Here is a 16,717-nt window from a genome sequence, read left to right as displayed (position 1 = left end):
TATATGTAAGTGTCCAATGAATGTTCTTTTTCCTGCGCTAAAGTCGGGCTGGCTCCTTATATACATATGTACATATGGAAAATTTAATTTGCAGCATAGTCTGAACACAAAATTTTGTTAAATATATTATCGTTTTGTTGTTTTCACAGTCACAGTTGGATATATATTGTTATATTTTATATCAGATTTTCTTTATTGATTATATTTCACATTATATTCGATTTTCGATTACGCGCAAACACACATATCTTTCATTCTTTCGTTACATTTTAATTAAATTTTCTCTATACAAATATGTATATACATATGTAGCACACCAAATACTCATTTTTCATCTTCCTGTTTTTTTTTTTTTGGTTTCACTTACAAACTAGAAACGAATACAGAATTTATATCGCCTATGTATCAATCAACAACATTTTTGCTACAAAACAATAATTATTCACGTATTCAATATGAATTCAACATCTTGCTAGCGATTCTTTTTTTATTGACTACGCAGTTAGAAAATTTTTCACTTTCACGGTATAACATGTATGTACATCTATATATATTTTTAAGGAACTTTTTTTTACTTTTCATACAGGCACACGACGCGAGTAGTCAAAGGAATCAACCTTCCTCGTCAGCAGCGCATACAATTCTGCGCGTTGCGAAATCGGTCGAATCGTAGCACCATGCAGCTCAGGCTCGCCGTTGAGCTTTTTCGGAGTGCTGGGGGCCTGACATGGGAGCCAGAGCTTAAAACTGGCGCCAAAATGCTTGGCGAATATAAGTATAAGCATGCATGCAATTGAAAGCATGTGCTTTGAAATCTGAACGTTCCGTCCACGTAGCGTATGCTTAATATTTATGCTTCCATAAGCTGAAACCTTTACACATCTAAAACGAGAAAAACTTTATTTCAATTTAACTTTGAATGAAGAACCTTAAAATATAAATACTATGTGGACATTCTTAAATAAAAAAGGGAAATAAAACAATATGTAGGTACTAAATACATATGTATATGTATATACAAAGTTTCTGTCCTTATTACGTATGCTGGATATTTAAGCAAAAAATAAAACTCAAATAATAATCATTACGTTATTATTATTATATTATTCAATAATTATTATTGCTTTAGGAATGTTTTCGTTTATTTCAGTCAGAAGACCGCAATCTTTATAATATTACTAATTTAATTAATTTAAACGTATTGTATTTTTTTTTTTAATATTTTGCCGTACACACCTGACGCATTTAAATAGAATACCATATAGTTATAAAAATAAAACTCAAAGCAGAAATACCATTGACCACTTAACGGGTAATCCGTTACAATACATTTTTTTTTAACTATGCATTATGTATACGGCAATTAACCTATAATTGTACCTACCTTTAGTAATTATTTCAAATCCCCAATGGTTTCAAATTAATGGCAATGGTGAGACAATGAGTTTAACAATCGGAATCGTGCGGAATCGAAAGTCAATAGTGGATGCCCTTCGAAATTTGGAATATCACATTTAAAATGAAGAAAATTTCCAAAGCAATCTCCAAGATAATATGCTTTTTAAACTACATATATTTAGACCTAGTACATCCGCTTCAATGATGCAATTCTATGACACAAGTGCATACACCAAAACTGCATCACACAAATAACTGTTTAGGGGTGAAAAGTAAACAAACTCAGCCAGGAAGAAGAAGCATATAAAAAGCAAAAGAAACAAATCAACAAAAAACAACCATTTAATAAATTATGCGCCACTGAAGGCATTCAAAAAGTAGAAGTGCATACATATATATTTATTTATTATTCATTGTCTACTTCCTTCTGTTTTACATTATAATAAGCAACTCACTCTGCAAATTTTTTATTTCTATACAAAGTGGCCGAATTGATCCTTTTCGCGTTTTTTTTTTAATATTTTGTATTATATTTATCGAAATAGTGCGATATCGATGGAAATCAGATGGCTATTTCACTTGCAAATTTTGGCGCCTTAAGATTATTTCAAATTGTTTGTTGCAAATCTTAAAAAAAAAAGTAAAAAAAAATGAAAGGAAATAGACCGAGAATGTTTAATAAAAATCGACAAAACGATCAATTTGGCCACTTTGTATAGAAATATGATCGTTACAGGTCGAAGTAGAGGCATTTGACGAATTCTAAATAAAACCTATGTATACTTTTACTTTTTGAATGCCCTCTGTGCCGTATAATTTATTGAATTGTCATTTTTTCGGTTGGTTTGTTTCTATTGCTTTTGTTATTCTTCTTCTTCCTGTCTGAGTTTGTTTACTTTTCAGCCCTAAACAGCTGTTCGCGTGATGCAGTCTTGGTGTAAGCACTTGCATAAAAAAACTGCATCATTGAAGCAGATTCACTTGGTCAAAATAGAATATAATCAGCCGATTTCCGTTGATATCGAAATAAATATATAATATATATAAATATATATACTAAAAAAAAATTATTTTCGCATCATTGATAATGCGACCCATTAGCCATCCCTTTCTTACACACAGTCACGTATGGAACGATGCGGGGTAAGGTTCTACTTATAGGAAATTTTCAGTAACTTTCGAAACTTGGTATTTATCAACATTAAAACAAATGTTCCAACTTGGTTTAAAAAAAATTATCGAAGGGACTAATATTTTTAATAGTTAATAATTTGTTATTACTTTGATACCTAACTTAAGAAATCGATACATCGATTGTGGCATCGATACGTGTCCGCCACTAGCTAGTAGCTGTTAAGTTCATCTGTTAATTCCTTAGGCGACCCTGGCAACAATTAGTTTTGTTGTCGCGCACGTAATATCAACATATAAGTTTCACGATGAAAACAGCCGTTCTTGGTGGCGGTATCAGTGGCTTATCAGCCGGATATTATATACTACGCAGATTTGGCAAACCATTCACAATTTACGAGGCCTCGCCGCGAGTCGGTGGATGGATTCGGTCAGAATGGCATAAGAACCAGGGATTTTTTTTCGAATCCGGACCACGGACCATACGGCCCAAAGGATTGCCGGGTGCCAATACATTGGAGCTGGTGGAGGAGCTGCAACTGCCAATTAAACCGATACCCAGCAGTCATGCGTCTGCCAGGAATCGAATGCTTTATGCCAAGAATCAGATCTGTATGCTGCCAAACAGTCCAAGGGGCTTAGTTAGCGTCGTGCCTCCGTTTTCGAAGCCACTGTACAGAGCACTCATCCACGACTTAACCACAGCCGACAGTGTAGTGGCCAAAAACCAGGATGAGTCCATTTACAGCTTCGTGCAAAGAAGATTTGGTAATGAGATAGCCGACTATGCTATTAGTCCAATGATTTGTGGTATTTGTGCTGGCGACGCACGGGAGATAAGTGTACGATTCCTCATGGAATCCATTTTCGAGCACGAACAAAAGTATGGCGGCGTTCTAAAGGGTCTTTTGTACTCGCGCTTCAATGATAAATATAATGCTCTAAAAGACAAAATTCAAGTCGAGTCCAACTTATACAAACGAGCTTGCAAAGAGAAGTGGGCCATGTATAGTCTGGAGGATGGCCTGGAACAACTGCCGCGCAGCCTACGCAAGTATCTGACAGAGCGCAATGTGAATGTCCAGTTAAACAGCAAATGTCATAATCTGCGCTTCAATGGTGCTGACAAAGCAGTAATGAGCTTCAAAAATACAGATGTGCCAGTTTCGCATGTGGTCAGCTCACTGCCCGCTTACCAATTGGCGCAGCTGACGAAGGCGCAGCATCCATCGCTGTCGGCTCAACTATTGAGCATTCCTTACGTAGATGTCGTCGTAGTCAACTTACAGTACGACAATGATCAATTGTTGAAGCACAATGGGTTTGGTCTACTGGTGCCGCCGGTGGAGAATTTGCCTGTGTTGGGCATAATATTCGACAGCTGCTGCTTCGACATGGCTGGAAACACGGTGATCACCGTAATGATGGGTGGGCACTGGTTCGATAAATGGTTTGGACAGCAACCGCCTCCAAGCCAGAAGGAACTGCGGGACGTGGCGCAGCAGCAAGTGCGCCGCATACTGGGCATTATGGAGGATCCAAAGTTCAGTCGGGTGCACACCTTGCACAAGTGCATTCCTCAGTATACCGTGGGTCACAAGCGACGCGTGCAGGGCATCAGGGAATACATTAAAAGCTATAAGCTGCCATTGTCGCTGTGTGGAGCAGCATACGATGGCGTAGGCATCAACGATGTTATTTTGTCTGCGCGCAATCAAGTGGATAACTTGCTGGAAATCTAAAAGTAAATTAGTGGTTACAGGCTTAAGGCTTATAAGCAATCTACGTGTATATCTGACTGGTGAATTGTCCAAGCGCCGACCGGCAATACGAGCAATGAAGATACAATTTTTTTTAGTTTACGAGACTTAAGGCCGGATTCCAACTCTTACAAATTTTAAATTATAATTAGTCCGAGAACAAAACGTTCAGCGTATATTTCTTCTTTAAGCTCAATTAAGACATAAGCCGAGGGCTTTGGCGCTACAGGTAAACTTGTCGCGTTTAATCATAATTTTAGCAAACTGGCTAATTATTTTTATATACAATAATGTATTTCTAAATCATTCATTTACCAAATCCACCCAGACACGGGGGACTCTTCTCCGGTTCATGATCGGGCTGCCATTGCTTTGGTGTCTTTGCCTCGATGGACAGAGCGTGCATAAACTCGAATCCCGCTGCCTCAAGCGCTTTCTTTATTGTATCGTTAACTAATCTATGGCGCTGCAAAAAATTGGATTTGCAAATTACTACATTAAGACTCATTTAGAAAGCTCACCTTGATCAGCGTCAAATCGTTAAATTTGTCGGACACAACAAGTACTCGAAAATGAGATTCGGCCTGCTTCGGAGTGTTATGCATTGGCGATTCATTTGAAACGTCTAAAAACAGAGGCTTCAACTCTGTTGTTAATGCTTTCCTCATGGCCGTCTCTATGGGTGGATACTGCTGTTTTTCCTGTGACATTTTTGCTATCGAATATTTGCTAATTGATGTGCCGCTTCTTCCAGAAACTCTAGCCAAATGACGAAAACTAACACCAAACATATTTTTCCAAATATCTGCTCTCAGCTGATTACAATTACATAAACAAAGTGACAGCCGGCTCTGAAGTGGTATCGATTATCGACTATTATTTCCGTCATCGATACTCAAATTTTAAGATAGCATATCGATAAAAATTCAAACCGAATAGCTTACATTCTATTTGCACGAAGTACATCTGCTTCAATGATGAAGTATTCACACAAAAACTGCATCACTCGAACAGCTGTGAAAATGTAAACAAACTCAGGCAGGAAGAAGTAAAATAATAAAAGCAATACAAACAAATCAACCAAAAAAAAGCAATTTATTGAATTGTGTGCCACTTAGGGCATTAAAAAGTAAAAGTATATTTACATTTTATTTAGGATTCATTAATTGACTACTAATTTACGTTTAACATCATAATAAGCAACTCGGTCTGCAACTATCATATTTCTATACAAAGTGTCCAAATTGATCTTGGCGGTTTTCCTTTCTTTTTTTCAACTTTGCTTTTTATATTTTGAAGAATTTCAAAATAATTTGAAATAATTTTAAGCCGCCAAAATTTGCAAGTTAAATAACCAGCTGATTGGCATCGATATCGCACTTATAAGATAAATATACCCAAATACTAGCCAAAATACATTTTTAAAATCATTGCTGATTCAGCAATGCTGAATGATCAGCGATGCAGCTCCATTAGCCATCTTTCTCTTACACACAGAGCTTATGGAATGATGCGGCGGAAGATTCTCCTTAACGGAAATTTCTATGATGCAGCTTAGTCTAAACAGCATATAAGAGAAGTATTAAATGTATTTAAACCGTGGATTTAATGTAATGTTTTCACTTAAAATATATGTTTTCTATTTATTTTATTTTTGTTATATATTTAAAATTGTAATTTGACTGTGCAGTACTGGACTCTAAGTATTAACTCTAAATACATTAGCTCAGTTAGCATTATTATTTATAATTTTTGTTTTACCAAATCGGATTTTCAATAAAATCTAAAGAACCCAAAAATGTATTTTTAATAGTTTTTAACCATGTGTTTTCACAAATGACCTGCTCAGTTTAGACACAATATTGTGAATTGTTTGCGTTCGTGGATGATATTACTATGTTCCTACAATAACAAGGTCATTCGTCATCAAGTTGCGAAGAGGTCTTGGGATTTTTCAGTCATATTGCATATTGAACTTTTTTAATTTAATTTGCCCTAAATATTTTGTTATGGGTTTCTAGAGTTAATGTTTATTCAGCTCCACTCTGACTGTACGGCAATAACATCGATAGATTTACTGGTATTGATTATTTTCAAGACCCATCATGAGCTTCTGATTTATTTTGTAATAAAACGTTTATGGTATAATTTTATCCAACAGAGTAATACAAACTTACTGATTTTAAATATTTAATGCAATAGGCTTTTGTGCGAAAAAGCTGTAAGAGAACATGTTTTTAATAGAAAAATAGTATGTCTAGAACAATTAAACAGCAGTTGGGGAGAGTACAGCGTGCGTCTTGTATCTTTACATTCCTTAATAGGAATTCGCTGATCACACTAATAATCAACCAGCTTCTTTAGCTTAGGAGGTGCAGATATAACCACCCGTCCTCGATTCCCTCCACCACTAAAGCTACTTCCATGTGGATGAGGTTCTTTCTCTCGACTGGCGTAGGAGCGATCGTACTGCTGTTGTCTATATCGTTCCCGTTCGCGCATCCTCTCCATGCTTCGTTCACGTATTCGACGTCGCCGTGATTGAGATTGACTGCGCCGGCTTCGGGAGGGTCTTCGATCTCGGCTTCCGCTTCGTCGCCGACTATGTGATCGTCTTTTTCGTTCGATCCGACTAGCGCTACGTCTACTGCGCGAACGCGAGCATTGTCTTCGATTACGGCTTCGGCTGCGAGATCTCCGTTTTCGTTGCGCTCGATTTGTGCTGCTGCGGGAACGTGATCGCTGGTTCCGATTCCGACTATGACTCTGATTGAGACTGGGACTTACACTGCGACTGTGACTGTGACTACGTAATCTACTACGACGCAGGGATGATGTGGCTAGGCGACTTGGTACCTCCGAGCCTCCAGACTCTCCCTCACTATCTGAAAGTTTGCCGCTGGAGGGAGTTCCATACTTATGTCGCAGTTCACGGCGCCTGTGAATAAAGAGATGTGAGAGGGCCGAAAAAAGCAAAACACGAAACAGCAACTAAGCCACTCACAACTGATTACTCACCTGCGCCTCAACTTTAGGGCTAATTCTCGCATCTCATCCTCACGCTCCTGCTGCAGCTGTCGCTCCCGTTCTGTTTTCTCAATCTCTGCCCTTTTATCAGCCTTATCTGCAAAATAAGAATGAATTTTAGTCACAGCTCATCGTGTACATGTTTTTTTCTTGTATTTTTGAACTCCACACTACACTTCTCGCTGGCTTACATTGCCTGTTAAGCAGATTTTGCATCTTGCGCTTGAGACGCTCTCGTAGATTGGGTCTTCCGGAAACAGCTAATGAGCCAGATCCCTGTAAAAGTTACTTGTTTATTATTTAGTTATCAAGAATTCCAAAAGTGTAGGTGGTGTTGGAGTCAGTTTTTTTTTTAATAGTCGAAAGTGTCATAGCGTAAAAATTAAAAAAAATAAATTGACATCTCGAAAATTCGATATAAGATAATTATTGAAAGATGCTCAACTACAAGTTACCCTGTGTTCGTCATGAATATGTCAGTTTGCTTTTTTCTTGTCCTTTTTTTTCGATTCTTTAATTTCAATATTTAATGAAATGTCGTTGGTAAATTGAATGTATATGTTCATTGTAACTTGTCAAACTATCTCTGAACTATTTTAAAAATGCATATACTATTTATCTTATTGATGAATCTAACTATCACATAATGGTTGTAAAATTGTCCAGGATAAGTCAACCGTTATTTTAATAGCCATTGGAGGATATTGAGTTTGATTCACATTGATTTCGACAATTAAGAGGCATGAAATTTTGTGGTGTACTCCAGTTAATTGAGGCAATGAGACACTTTGGCTTTGCTTACTGACTTTGGTTTCGGTAGCAGAACTATATTTGCCTGTTTGATTACCCGTGCTGGATGACAACGGCTGCGAACGCTCCGAACTGGAAAATACAATAAATTAATTTGTCAGTCAAATCAATCGCAATGCAAAACTTAGCGAGGGATAATCAAAAATAGCTTTCTCTGCTTTGCTGGTCCTCAACTTTACCACAAGGCTGTTGCCTTCACTTACGCAGTATCCAAGTCCAACTCGTCGGAGTCATCATGATCTCGATCTCGGTTGCGCAATAGAGATTTGCTTGAGTGTTGTTGTTGCTTGACAGTCGACGCCTCAGCATCCTCGGCACCGCTTGCCTCGCTGCTTTCGGCCGACGAAGATGATGTGTCGTTACCGCGCTTGCGTCCATAGTATCGTTTAAGTGGAGGAGGAGGTGGCTCCGTAACTGCTGGCTGTTGCACATCTGCAAATACAGCTTTCTGACTATTTGATGTCGTTGTCATATTGAGGACTCTAGTTGGCAGCGGATAGCTGATCATAGGCACTGTTGATGCTGATGCTAATGATGATAGTGATTGGTTAATTGCTTTTTGATGCAACTGCAGTTGTTCCTGCCTAATTGGCAGCGAAGGCGCAGCAGCAGCCGAAACTGTAGCTGTAGCCGTTGATGTCAACGTCGTCGTGGTTATGGTACTAAGGCATATTGTTTTTTGGGCGGCAGGCGACGTTGCAATTTGCTTAGCATTCAATTGTGCGCGATACCGTCGGCTGGAACAAGAACGCGAGCACGAACGTGTGCGAGACCGGGAATGGGAGCGAGAACGGGTTCGTCGCCGTCGATTCGCTGCATAAGAGCTAGCGCTCGAGCTACGCGAGGAATAAGAATAGCGCTTTCGCGATCTTTTATAACTGGGACTACGTGAGGCGTATCGTTGACGGGAACTCGAGCGTGTGCGCGATCGAGAGTGTGAACGAGAACGTGAACGGGAACGGGAATGGGATCGTAATTTGGCGTAGTATCGAGATCTTCGCCGGCTGCGAGTGCGACTGCGGCTGCGACGATGGTAGCTACGACGTTGATTTAAACGTCGATCTCGAGTGGGACTGCGCGATTTACTTTGCGAAGAGCGTCGATTGCGTCCACTGCGTTTTGCAGTGTCGTTCATTAACTTCAGTTTGTCCAAGTTGTCTTTGACCTTCTGTGCATAGGACACAGAAGCAGCTGCTCCAACATTGCTGGCATTGATGCACGATTCACCCAACGTCTGGCCGGGCTTGGTTAGATTGATAGTGATCTTCGAATGCGGCTGCATCTCGTCCTCTCCCCCGAATGAGGTTATATACGTGATCTTTTCACCACCACCTTCAGCTGGCGATGGTGAACGCGACTCCGAGTCTTCATCCTTGGCCTTATTCTTGCCTTGATCCTCTTTGGCCGCATAACTCGGTGGACTAAAAGGTCGATTGGCAATGCGACGTTCCTTTTGCGCTCGCCGCTCCCGCCGCGATTTCCGACCACTCAACAGCATCTTCTCCTGTTCCTCCTCGCGAGCGATGCGCAGCGCGTCCGCTTCATCGGCATCTTTGGTGAGATGCGAGAAGAAATCGTTGCTTTTCATGCCATAGTTGCGACCACAGGCGTTCAGCTCGTGCGCTTGCGCCGTGTCAAGTTTGCTAATATCTATAGACACATCCATATCTATGTCTGAGTCCGATTCATCTGAATTCTCTCCTAGTTTTTCTCCAGCCGCAACGCTACCTATAGTGGTGACAGCGCCACTTGTGGCTGCCACTGCACCAGCTCCAGCTGCTGTGCCAAAGGGCTGCGGACCAATGGCAACTGTGGCTACCGCATCACTTACATCGTCGTAGGAGTAACCTATAGTGGCGCCACCACCGCTGCTACTACTCTTTTGTTTCTTCTTGTTCAAATTGCGCTCAGTCTCAAGTTGGGCGTTGGCGCCAAACTGCTCCTCTAGATACAATTGATGAAGGAACTTGTCCTCGCTAACATTAAGGAAATCGTTCTGGGCCAGGATCCGATAGCGTTCATAGTTCAATTGACGCTCCTCGGCCGTTAAACATGCATCAGCCTCTGCGTCTGCATTGCCACCCCCTTTGACAACAGGTGCAATATAGTCGAGATGGGCGCGCACATCAAAGCGATCGATGAGATTATCCTGCTGTCCCTGCCAAGGAACACTGCAAAGTCACAGAGAATTTATTAATTTACTTTAATTACAATTATAATGTATGGTCAGTTTATTATTTGTGCATTCAATATCACTTGCATGATTGCATCGCCATCCCCGGCGGCCGCCACAGCTGGATCAAGATAGATTTTGCTTCGCCGGCCATGCAGTTGCAGGAATTGTGTTGGATCGGCTTGGATCTTATCATAGAAGTATTGGCGACGCTCGGCACGCTTTCGATAGTCGACGATGAGGCCGCGAATGCGTCGTTCCTGCTTGCGAGCCTCGTGCCACATAATTATCCATGAAAAATTAAAACCACCAAATGCGAAGATATTTTTTCACAGTAACAGAAACCGAAACAGCAAGAGAAACTGAAACAGAGTCACACACGTTGGGCCGGCAAAGTTAATCTGTTTTTCAATAGCTCGGCTCGTTTCCATTTCGTCTCTATGACATGAAGTCAGTGTTGAGAAACGCACTGAAACGACGCCCTGAACCGGAACTGGTTGGGTTTGATTGTTCACGTACGTTTGGTTGCGCGGCATACCAAAAACTAATTGGGGTTAATTAAGTGAACAGGATAGGGTTGCACATTACTATGCATATATATTTTTTGTTTATGAAAATGACTTAAAATTGTATATATATATATAAATTTAAAAGCCGGTCTTACGAAGCGATGTTGACAGGCATTTCTACGCATGCGCTGTTTCACAGTGGGGTTGGGGTGGAAACGGAAATAAAGAGGATAGTAAATAAGAGGCAAAACTGGAATGAGCCACAACAAAACGATTGTAAGTTGCCGCCGTCTTCACACAAATGTAAAAATATACATATAGCATAACTAAAACAGGATAACAATAAAACAGTTAAAGGTGGAACTAGCGCAACCAGTTTGCCGAATCCAGTTTATCATCTAATGTCTGGTAGACGTTATTATCTCGGAGCAGAGCAACGTGCACAATTAAATACCTCCGGCGACGACGATAAGAGCTGTCATGATGATGAGCCCTTATATTCTTACGACGGCAACAACAACAACAGCAACAACACAGTGAGCAATGTGAATGACCCGGAACCGGACGCTGACAAGGACGACGACTCGGAGTTGCAAGACGTACCATACTCGTCCAGCAGCATTGATCGCAGTTCAATCGGCTCCATTCCCTGGGCAGATGATGCCATCAAGAAGAATAAACTCGATTGGGAGCGGGTCGACCGAATGCTTAGTGGGGAGGAGATTCTTCTGGAACAGCAGGAGGTTGAATTGCGTCATGAGATTGCCGATTGGCAAAGAAAATTCCCAAGCTTACTGGCACGCAAAGCGAAGCCTTTGAAGCAACATAGTTTCGACAATTGCCGTCATAATACCGCATTGCTGCCAGATGATGCCGGCGATATAGATTCCATATCAGATCTTAGCCTAAGCTCGCTTGATGAGTTCGATGAGAAAAATGGACATGGGGTTTTGGATGAGGATGGCGATGATGATGATGATGGATTGCTGACACCAACCGTCGAACGGCAGCAGGCATCATCTTCAACTACTCGAAATCGGACCTATGTACGACCTGATCAGCAGAATCTTGTATCGATGCTCGACAGGGATTTGCGGATCACATCTGTGGCCCTCAATTTGCGAAAGCGTCACGAACACTTTGAACACCAGCAGCCTGCAACGCAGGCTTCCACAATGCCTCAATCAGCAACAGTGTCTCGCTTCCGATCTCGCATTCGAATGCCCCCCATTCTTAATGTTTTGGATTCGAATCGGCGCTTTCGCGGTCTTTTGAAAAACCAGAGCTTTGTGCAATTGACGCAGGTGCAGGTACAAAAACAGTTGCAGCCAAAATCGGCGGCTTGGACGTATGCGAGCAACGCTGGGCGACGGCAACAAGCTGGCGTTCGATCGGCTTGGAATATGCCTATGGCAGCTAGCCGATTCCTAAATAATAAGCATAGCATTGTGCTCCCATCGCTAAACCGTCAAAAGGATTTTACTCCAACAGCAACAACATCTAGTCAAAGCATTGCTAGCAGCAACAACAGTTCATTGTTGGGCTCATCACTCTACGCCACAGAGCACAATATCCAGCATCCGCATTTGCATCATCTTGGAAAGACCTTGGTCACGACCAGTGCAAATACTCCTTCAACAGGTCGCTCCATATCCGCGGCAATTCATCATCCGCGCTCGGAGTTTTCTACCAGTAGTGCCTTTTATATACCGTATAGTGCCTCAAAATTCAAAGCCTTTAAGTAGCCAAAACTCAACTTGTATACAAAAAGGAAAAAAAAAAACAGCAATAAAGTTTAACCTAAACTAAACAATTTTCGATCACTAGTCAACAGCCAACAGTCTGATAACCTACAGAACGCAATTTCCAAGCACACGTTTAAAAAATTAATAAATTGTTTAATGTTTTTTATTTTGCAACATATTTTTACAGACATGAATTGTTCTATCCCATTTTTAGTGTAGCATATACCCGATATTCACTGTAGATGCATATGACTGGCAGACAAATAATCACGCAAATTGTAATCACAGGCCTATATTGTCGAGACGTAGTCGGCCGTCGTTCTCAGTGAGGTAAAGTGTGTCAGCTAGACATTGCTCAGTAATTAGCTCCTCAACACGATCGTTCATCTGAACAAAGATAGAATGCGAGATTATAATGATATGCTTGATACTTAATTACTTCATTAAATTGCTATTTGCTGCTTACTCCTTTGGCCTTGCGGTCGTTTAATACTGCGGGATATTTGAAGGATGGTCCAAAGTTGACGCTGACTGTGGCGCTCTTGTGTATCGATATGGCTGGAAAATAGCTGCCAGCATAAATGTCTTCAAAGGCAACACCCTGCGAATGGCCATTTTTGAAGAACTCGATGCGACTTCCTTGCAGGATATGAAGATTTTTAAGAGTCTCGGTAATTTTGTCTTTGTCTTCATAATACAAATGCGATTTGAATTTAACAAGTGGCTAGATGATCAAAGTCAAGGAGAAAAAACTGCAATATAAATATGTACATATATAATTAAATAGATGAAATCGACTTACGCGATCCTTAAATGTGTTGGGCAGGTAGTCCATTGAGTGCAGCTCTGGCAGTTCAATAAGCAAGCCCAGTGTATCGCCTTCACCATATGACGCACTGTAGTGCTTCCCCTGGCTCTCGGTGAATCGCGTACCCTTGCGCGATCGCCAAGAGTATCCAAACTTGTCGTAGCCCAGCGGTGCTTGCAAGTTGCCGTATTCTCTGCCCCAGCCGATGCGTGTAGCGGCACCTTCTGGCATCTCCTCAATTGTAATCTCATAGTACCAGCGACCACGATTCACAGCTGCAAGTTCAACAGACAATGGCAATGATTCAAGGATGTTTAGATTAAATATCAAGCGTTTACTTACAATGAGTTGCGCGTACCTGTGAGTAGCCACGCTCACCAGTCACCGCAAGGCGATCCTCGCTAATTCTAAGCTGTGGTGCTCGATCGTGCAGCGCCAGGAGAACCACCTGCGGAACCAGGGTGCGATATAACCACCCGGGTATAGGCTTGCCCGCCCAGTCGGAGCTCTCATCGAACTCCTGGCGGAATGGTGCATGTGGATCTGGCTCGGCAAGTATGTAGCGATATCCATCCTTATTAAATGGATGTTCCAGCGGATATCCGTGGGCTGGCAGCTTGACATTTGCTGCGATATCGGAGCTTGGGCGTCCCTTTTTGCCTGTTGGACCTCCAGAATCAGTCCCAGGGAACTTGCGCTTCTGTCTATTATTTTTCGCAAGAGTGGCTGCAAAAATGAATACAACATTATCATTCATATTTATGAATTAAATGTAATTAAAAGAGTGTTTCGCATTGATAATAATATCTATTTTATCAAAATAATATGTTCTATATATAAAGAAATGAATAAATCTAAATCCATGAGAAACACTAAGTGATCCACGATGACGTATCTGCTCTTTTTATACCCGCTACCCATGGGGTAGAAGTGTATAACTTTGTGCCGGCAGGAAATGTATGTAACAGGTAGATCTGGATCTGGATCGCAGACTACAAGAGATAGAGCTATAATTTATTTTCGACAGCATTTGCTGTTATTTTTGCCACGCCCACTTTCGCCTCCGCAAATCGACAAAAATCGAACAAGCGTAATTTTAAAGCTAGATTCGCGAATTTTGGTATATACAATATTAACTAACTTTGTGATTCCTGAAAATTTTGTTGCGATCAGATAAAAATTGTCGAAGAAATACATTTGTAAAGGCAAAAACGCCTACTTAGGGTTCTTAGTTACTGCAGCTGACAATCTGGTATTTTTCGCACACCATAGTATGTAGTAGTGTAGTAACATAGTAGTATGTATATAGTATTTTGTGGTATGTATATAGTATTTTTGTGGTATATTATTTTTATTTTGGAATATTTTGAGAAAAAATATCGCGATATTTAGCTTTTATTCAAAATAGGTGGCAGCTATCTCACAGTCGAGCACACTCTTACTTGTTTATAGCTGTAGTTGTAGTTGTCGGTGTAATTGATTTCAACCAGTGTGCCCAGCTTATGTTTTTAATTAGCGATGTTATTGACTTACAGTCCTCCTCGTTGTTAGCCATTGAGGCTGTTGATGTCGACGTCATTAGAAGGACAAGGTATTATATGTATCAGAGTAATATACATACATATATTACATATAAATTGCGTCGTGATTCAGTTAGAATGATAGCACACACAAATGGATTAAATACAAAGTGTTGTTTTATAGAAAATGACTCCACATCAACTAGGACAAGATGCCACACCCACACGATTCAAGCAGTTGAATGTTGTTGATGTTTACTCGATAAATTTATTTGATGTGCTGAGTACTGCAAAACGTAATGATGACGATCAACTTTCGTTTCGATTGTTTGCATTGCAAAAGCAAAGAAAAAACAAAGACAGCAAAGAGAGCAATGCTGAATGTGTGTGTGAGCAGAACGAGAAGCAAACGTCTACCAAAAATAGAGAGCGGCAGTGAGAGAAAAATCACACTTCACGACGAGGAGTATATTTGGAAGACTATGCAAAACAGAATGCGATAAAACTGAATTGCGCCAGTATTAGACTTCGCAATACTTGTCCCAATCAGCATATAAGCTTAATCTCACCCTGTATATATCCATCGTCAGAGAGTCGTAGGGCGCCACTTTTCGTCATGATTTCGTAGTTGGGTTTAATAAGTCGCAGATCTTGATGCACCAATCCGTACATTGCACCGTGCTCTACATGCTCCTCATAGGTAAAAAGCGTGTTCACATCCTTTACCAAGGATCGATGAACAGTAGAGTACCATGATTGTGTCAGACGGCGCGGCATGGTTGTCATGGCCTCCCAATATTGCTCAATGTACGGTATAATCTCCTTGTCCTTGCTGAACTGAATCTGATGATTACCCTCGCGTTGGGCAGCTTGTTGCATGTTGGCAATGGCACATTGACACATCTGCGATATCGCTGCATCAGAATAAACGATAAAATATCACCTTGCGGATGGATAGATAGATTTACTTACTGGCTTGATTTTTGCGAAAGCTTTCTTGACCCGCGCCAGAGCAGTTTTTGCAAACAAATATATAGTTGGTTATGAAGGGAAGTATTCTTCCTTTGCCGAATTGGTGAGTTATGCACGTTTCGTGAATCCAGCGGGAGCACGTTGCGCACAGCAATTCAATAATGTTTAGGTTGCGCTCCTTACCACTGAAGAAAACCAGTTTGTAAATAAATCATAAATCAATCAATAATAACAATATAAGTATATATATGGTTTCGTACCAATAACAAACACCGGCTGCGTTTGGGGTTTCTCTGCTTTCCGAACATAAAATGCCGCCAGCAGACGAGCGTTGTTCCGGCAACTGTGATTTATCGTCCTCCATGCCGAAGTTCAGATCTGAGTTGGCCTCGGTATTTGAATTTGTATCCATTATGCAATCTTCCATCTTCAATATATTTTGTCGACACTTTAATTCACAAAATGTGTAAACAAACAAAAGCTGCAGCAAAATTGGTTTGCCAATGTATCGATGTTGCTACAATCTATGTGTATGACCATAATATGAATTAATAAAAATATACTATTTTGCGTCCTCTTTTTGGCTACTCTATTTTTGGATGTATGTATGTAAAATGCACATTTTGAAATTTTTATTCCTTGCAGTGATTGAATTTGGAATAAAAAAAAAAAGACATTTGCGTTAACAATAATTTGTTAAAAATAAGGCGGCATGAAATTTTTGACTAGAAATATGAAATCTAGTATTTCGATAGAAAAGGAATTTAATACTCCCCCAAGGGTCACATTGTACCTAATGAATATCGAAAAAAAAAAACATCGCATGTCACATAGTATATACAATGTCGTACTGCAAACTGATCG

The 16,717-nt window shown here is 40.6% G+C and overlaps 5 protein-coding genes across 10 annotated transcripts; 2 read left to right on the top strand and 3 right to left on the bottom strand.

Moving 5' to 3' along the window:
* The first annotated feature begins 2,754 nt into the window (after positions 1 to 2,754).
* LOC132785773 (protoporphyrinogen oxidase) lies at positions 2,755 to 4,911 on the top strand. Its single transcript, XM_060792046.1, has one exon. The coding sequence runs from the start codon at positions 2,838 to 2,840 to the stop codon at positions 4,269 to 4,271; it is 1,434 nt and encodes a 477-aa protein (XP_060648029.1). The 5' UTR covers positions 2,755 to 2,837; the 3' UTR covers positions 4,272 to 4,911.
* Positions 4,425 to 5,140, bottom strand: LOC132785774 (bolA-like protein DDB_G0274169). The gene is made up of 2 exons (XM_060792048.1): positions 4,811 to 5,140; positions 4,425 to 4,755 (listed from the first exon to the last, which is right to left on the bottom strand). Exons 1-2 carry the CDS (start codon positions 5,078 to 5,080, stop codon positions 4,597 to 4,599), a joined length of 429 nt encoding a protein of 142 aa, XP_060648031.1. The 5' UTR covers positions 5,081 to 5,140; the 3' UTR covers positions 4,425 to 4,596.
* Positions 5,141 to 6,376: 1,236 nt separating this feature from the next.
* Positions 6,377 to 10,718, bottom strand: LOC132787677 (CLK4-associating serine/arginine rich protein). 4 transcript variants are annotated; one of them, XM_060794912.1, is made up of 6 exons: positions 10,387 to 10,718; positions 8,330 to 10,297; positions 8,123 to 8,198; positions 7,508 to 7,592; positions 7,308 to 7,413; positions 6,377 to 7,227 (listed from the first exon to the last, which is right to left on the bottom strand). In XM_060794912.1, the coding sequence occupies exons 1-6, from the start codon at positions 10,581 to 10,583 to the stop codon at positions 6,630 to 6,632; spliced, it is 3,030 nt and encodes a 1,009-aa protein (XP_060650895.1). In that variant the 5' UTR covers positions 10,584 to 10,718; the 3' UTR covers positions 6,377 to 6,629. The 4 variants fall into 4 exon arrangements, 1 of the variants encoding a protein (XP_060650895.1); XR_009632574.1 differs by having other exon boundaries at positions 7,209 to 7,227; positions 8,119 to 8,198; XR_009632575.1 differs by having other exon boundaries at positions 7,209 to 7,227; positions 8,152 to 8,198.
* Positions 10,719 to 10,963: 245 nt separating this feature from the next.
* Positions 10,964 to 12,647, top strand: LOC132787681 (uncharacterized). 2 transcript variants are annotated; one of them, XM_060794922.1, is made up of 2 exons: positions 10,964 to 11,084; positions 11,160 to 12,645. In XM_060794922.1, exons 1-2 carry the CDS (start codon positions 10,970 to 10,972, stop codon positions 12,551 to 12,553), a joined length of 1,509 nt encoding a protein of 502 aa, XP_060650905.1. In that variant the 5' UTR covers positions 10,964 to 10,969; the 3' UTR covers positions 12,554 to 12,645. The 2 variants fall into 2 exon arrangements, with proteins under 2 accessions (XP_060650905.1, XP_060650906.1); XM_060794923.1 differs by having other exon boundaries at positions 10,969 to 11,084; positions 11,144 to 12,647.
* An 84-nt stretch (positions 12,648 to 12,731) lies between these two features.
* Positions 12,732 to 16,594, bottom strand: LOC132787679 (set1/Ash2 histone methyltransferase complex subunit ASH2). Of its 2 annotated transcripts, XM_060794916.1 has the most exons (7): positions 16,114 to 16,594; positions 15,854 to 16,038; positions 15,451 to 15,795; positions 13,704 to 14,087; positions 13,356 to 13,636; positions 13,020 to 13,277; positions 12,732 to 12,940 (listed from the first exon to the last, which is right to left on the bottom strand). In XM_060794916.1, exons 1-7 carry the CDS (start codon positions 16,278 to 16,280, stop codon positions 12,836 to 12,838), a joined length of 1,725 nt encoding a protein of 574 aa, XP_060650899.1. In that variant the 5' UTR covers positions 16,281 to 16,594; the 3' UTR covers positions 12,732 to 12,835. The 2 variants fall into 2 exon arrangements, with proteins under 2 accessions (XP_060650899.1, XP_060650900.1); XM_060794917.1 differs by lacking the exons at positions 15,451 to 15,795; positions 15,854 to 16,038; positions 16,114 to 16,594 and adding an exon at positions 14,895 to 15,147.
* Positions 16,595 to 16,717: the final 123 nt, after the last annotated feature.

This window comes from Drosophila nasuta, chromosome 2R, assembly GCF_023558535.2.
Source record: "Drosophila nasuta strain 15112-1781.00 chromosome 2R, ASM2355853v1, whole genome shotgun sequence".
NCBI classification, from domain to species: Eukaryota; Metazoa; Arthropoda; class Insecta; order Diptera; family Drosophilidae; genus Drosophila; species Drosophila nasuta.
The sequence above is the reverse complement of the archived record's forward strand: the minus strand, read 5'-3'. Positions and strand labels throughout refer to the sequence as shown.